This window comes from Sinocyclocheilus rhinocerous, unplaced genomic scaffold (genome assembly GCF_001515625.1).
Source record: "Sinocyclocheilus rhinocerous isolate Xijiao unplaced genomic scaffold, SAMN03320098_v1.1 scaffold914, whole genome shotgun sequence".
NCBI classification, from domain to species: Eukaryota; Metazoa; Chordata; class Actinopteri; order Cypriniformes; family Cyprinidae; genus Sinocyclocheilus; species Sinocyclocheilus rhinocerous.
The window spans coordinates 14,776-19,724 of NW_015629521.1; the positions used below are offsets into that span (position 1 = coordinate 14,776).

At 36.4% G+C, this 4,949-nt stretch overlaps 1 protein-coding gene across 1 annotated transcript in view; it reads left to right on the top strand.

Annotated features, from left to right (window-relative positions):
- The window catches only part of LOC107739129 (myosin-IIIa-like), a 50,363-nt gene that overhangs the window by 14,233 nt on the left and 31,181 nt on the right, over window positions 1-4,949 (top strand). Inside the window, exons 5-9 of the mRNA XM_016551143.1 lie at window positions 1,467-1,566; window positions 2,231-2,347; window positions 2,737-2,841; window positions 3,343-3,426; window positions 3,575-3,777. Of these exons, the coding sequence (XP_016406629.1) occupies window positions 1,467-1,566; window positions 2,231-2,347; window positions 2,737-2,841; window positions 3,343-3,426; window positions 3,575-3,777 (609 nt within the window). The remainder of the gene's footprint in view (window positions 1-1,466; window positions 1,567-2,230; window positions 2,348-2,736; window positions 2,842-3,342; window positions 3,427-3,574; window positions 3,778-4,949) is intronic.

A 4,949-nucleotide genomic window follows, 5' to 3' on the forward strand; every position in this document is an offset into this window, starting at 1 on the left:
AACCCTCTGGTGCTCCTCATTTGGGAGTCACACTTGTGATCTTCACGGTCAAAAGTGACCGGACACTTAAAATTAAACTTTTTTCCCCCCTTTTGTATTTTGAGATAATTTCATGATGCTAATGAATATTTATGCACTAATTATGATAAATTTTTTACCATTGAAAATAATAATAATAAAAAATAATGTATTTTTATATTACTTTTCAATTAATGCAGTATTGCCTTTAAAATCCAATTTTTGAAGCCAGATTAGTGCCATCTGGTGGGAGTAAAATGAGAAAAACATCTGCAATTCCATGGTTTAGCCCATAGATTCCTGTATAGCTCTATATACTGTATAAGGCCTATAAATTCTCTAATTGTTTTTAGACATAAATACTTATTTTTATAAAGTTGTGAGTTTAGATATATATTTAGACATTCTCAAAGACAACTTTTTGTAAATTTCAAAATGCTTATAAATCACACAGAATGGAGTGTATTGAAAATCTGAAATAGCACAAAGTTTCCAGTAAGTGATAGGTTTAGGTGTAGGGTTGGTGTAGGGCAATAGAATATACAGTCTGTACAGTATAAAAACCATTACGCCTATGGGATGTCCCCACTTTTCACAAAAACAAACCTGTGTGTGTGTGTGTGTGCGTGTGTGTGTAAGTGTGTGTGTGAGAGAGTGTGAGTGGATCTGTGAGTGGATGTCTGTTTTGCACTCTTGATGTTTTAAAGTGTAACCCCTTCCTTGCTGTCCACATTTTTACTGCATTGTAGTTGAATTGCTGCTTTTATTTAACATATTTGCTGTGTTACAGTCACACTAGTTCATAGGTGCATGCTAGCATTTGTTTAATAGCATCACACACATACTTAACAAGCTTAAAAATTCATAGAACAACTATTCAGTATAGTGCGGCTATATTATTTATGGGCAAAACTAGTTTGAACTATTTTCATAATACTTTTTAGTATTAAAAAAGTTGGTTAGTCAGCAGTCAGCTGATTTGCTGCTTAAGAAAAAGTTCATATTTGTATCAATGATTAAAACAGCTGTGCTGTTTAATATTTTAATAGAAACTAAGAGTGATGCTTTTTAATTTTCATCATTTTTTTTTTAAATATATAATTGTTAATTTATTTTAGGTGGGAAAAAATCTTACTAACCCCAAACTTTTGAACAGTAATGTATGTTGCATGCCTGTTACAGCACCTATTGTTAGTTTGATAAGATGCTAACTCAATTTATTGTGATAATTTTACTGCATAGCTTTTGAAAAAATAATAAAGCTATAGAATAAAATAACCTTGAAATAAAGATTTTGAAATTAGATATGGGCATCTTCAAATGACTTTGCAATTTTCTTATATAACTATTGATTTTTATTTCATCATTACCTTTAATGCCTTTATCAATAATTTCAACAAGGTCATTTGTGTGAGTAATTTCTGTGATTTTAACTTTTATGGTTGCAGGCATGAGCGGATCCACACCAAAAAAGGCAGCTACATGAAGTCTCAAAGTCAAACCTGTGATGATGTGGATGATCTGTCAACCCTAGAGGTTCTAGATGAAGTAAGAATGAATACAGGCCCCACGAGAGAAAGGCCAAAGCACACACACACACACACACAGGTTTTGATCACCAGTACAAAGACTCAGGAAAGACTTCAGGAAATTGTCCATCCTTCCGCCAGACAGCCCATTCATTCCAGCTGGAATTTTTGTACTTACATTTTCCAGCAGCGTTTTTCAAAGAGACTGTCAAGTGACCATAACTCATCCAAGCAGTCTCATATTTTAACTGTCAAGTGAATAAATAGACAGATTAGTGAACAATAACAGAGTTTGTATAGAAACACATTTAAGGTGATTTATCAGTGCAGAGGGCTCTCATTGACACTAGATATATTTTCTCATCCATTATAGTAGCAGTGCTGACAGGAAGCACTTGTATTATGCCTGTGTCCTTGGACTGATATCACCAGATGGAGACCTGTGATGTGTGTAACTGTCTTGTATGGCCATATTGGCCACATATGGCAGCAAAATGTAAATAGTGTGCAATAATCACAATGTAAAGAGCCATTAATGCAGTAGTCTAGATAATGAATCCTCTCTCCGTGTCTAGGTTTGGTCATGCATGAAAATGTGGTATTAGATGGTTATATTGTTGTGTATCGGTGTGCAGTGGTTTGATGGGACGGCCATCTGTGATGTTTAATTGTTTCTCTGTTAGAACACAATCACTGAACAGCTACAGAGACGTTACGCAAAGGAGCAGATCTATACCTACGTTGGAGACATCCTCATAGCGGTTAATCCATTCCACAAAACGGAGCTGTACATGCCGGAGGTGTGAGATATTTCATTATGAATGCCCTAAGCATTTCATAGTCTACTACATTCCATTTACTGCCACATCTCTCGTTCGCTTTCTTCCTCACCTGTCAATCTGTATCTGTTTTGTGATATTGTGCCTCTTGCATAAAGAGTGTTTATTTAATTTCCCCTTTTCTTTCATTCACATGTTCTCCTCTCTCTAGATTTTCTTGTGAAAAAGAAGTGCCACTTTAGTGTACTTAAAAAAAAAAAAAGAGTGCTTATTATGGAAATAATATACTTTAAGAATATACTTAAGTGCAAGCTAAAAGTTTTCGAACACTTAATTACACGTTACACTTTTGTTTCAGGAAATCTAATTTACAGTTTACAGTTGTCTAATATTTTGTGATTCTCTGACAGAATTCTAAGGTTTATATTGGAGCCAAAAGAACGTCCAACCCTCCTCATATATATGCAGTTGCAGACATCGCATATCAGTCCATGGTGTCCTATAATGCTGATCAGGTAGAGTATGTTCCATTGTGGTCCTAGAGTATGTTCGTAACCTGCAATTGTTACTTTAAAGACATATCTCTACCTGATTTAACCCATATGAAGTAGTTTTCAAGTATTGTATTAGGTTGAGTCAATGATAGCAAATAATATTTGGTAACACTTTAGTATAGGGACAGATTCTCACTATTAACTACTGTAGTTGCTTATTAGCATGCCTATTAATAACATATTGGCTGTTTATTAGTACTTATAAAGCACATATCCTGCATGACCATATTCTACTTCCCTAATCCTACCCCATACCTAAACTTAACAACTACCTTACTATTAATAAGCAGCAAATTAGGAGTTTATTGAGGCAAAAGTCATAGTTAATAGCGAGAATTGGACCTTAAAATAAAGTGTGACCTAATATTTTAATATTTAGATGTTACCAATTTTAGGTTACCTTTTTTTTTTGTTCTTAGTGTATCATCAGTCATGTTCTGAACTGTTTGTTTCTGTGTGCAGTGCATTGTCATTAGCGGAGAGAGCGGTGCTGGGAAAACAGAAAGTGCCCACTTATTAGTCCAACAGCTGACCGTCCTTGGAAAGGTTCGGAAAGCGGCTTTTATGTTCTCACTGTTGCGTTATGACATGTTTTTGTCATAGAATGTCTCTCATATCACTTAATGCTTTATTCTTCTCACAATAATAAAATAATTCCAACTGAAATCTTTTTTCTATCTTTTTGTTTCTTCAGGCAAACAATCGGACCCTCCAAGAGAAGATTTTGCTGGTCAATAGTCTGGTGGAGGCCTTTGGAAATGCCTGTACTGTGATCAATGATAACTCCAGTCGTTTTGGGAAGTATCTGGAGATGAAGTTCACCTGTGGAGGGACCGTGGTGGGAGCTCAGATCTCAGATTACCTGCTGGAGAAGTCTCGGGTCGTACACCAGGCCGTGTAGGAGACCATCTCTCTCTCATATTGCCTTAACCTTGAAGCTGCAGCTAAGTTCAGCATGAATACAGAATTAAAGTGCCCCTATTATGGGTAATGAAAGGTTCATATTTTGGTTTTGGGAGTCCCCTATAACAGGTTGACATGCATGCAAGGTCAAAAAACACTTTCATTGTCTTATAATATGCATTTATTTTTACCTTACTTGGTCAACGACTCCCAAAAGATTCGCTCAATGATTCATTTTTCCAAACTCCTCCTTTGCGTGACGCTAATCTGCGGTGATTGGTCTCATTTCCACTTTATCATGCCTGTAACGCCTGATAAAGCAGCTGTTTGTGAGAGCAGTGCTGCTTTGTGTACAGCCGTTACCGGGGAAACCGTTATTTTTACTGCTCCTAAAGCGGCACCTAGTGGCAAAGAATGCATTTACATTTTCATTCAAGATTCAAGATTCAAGATTTTTTATTTGTCACATACATGGTTATATAGAGAATATATGACCAGCAGTGAAATGTAAGTCAGGTCCGCTCCATGGACAGTGCAATTATTAAAGAATACAAACACAAGAAAATAATATATAAATATAGGTATGGAAAAAGTAAGATAAAAAAATAAGAATAAAATAAAATGCGCAGGACAGTATACTGTAGACTTAATAAATATTAAGATGAGCAGGAATGTACAAGAGAAAACGTGCAAACAGGTTGTACAGGGTAGTTACATAGCAGCAATAGAGGTAAAAAAGTAAATAAATAAAATATTACAGAAATTGCTGTGTGCAAGTGACAATGTCAGTATATTAAGTGTCTTACTGATAATTAAGTGAAGTCATGTTGGTGTTAAGAGACTGAGTTTGAGTTTAGGAGCCTGATGGCCTGGGGGAAGAAGCTCCTCCTAAGTCTCTCGGTTTTTGCCATCAGGCTACGGAAGCGCTTACCAGATGGCAGCAAAATGAAAAGACAGTTACCAGGGTGGTTGGAGTCCTTGATGATTTTAGCAGCTCTGCTTTTGCAGCGTTTGAGGTAGATGTCCTGTAGAGAGGGGAGAGCAGACCCTGAGATGCGCTCAGCTAAGCGCACAACTCTCTGCAGGGCTTTGCAGTCTTGACTGGAGCTGTTCCCATACCACACTGAGATACACTGAGTCAATACACTTTCTATGGCCCCTGAATA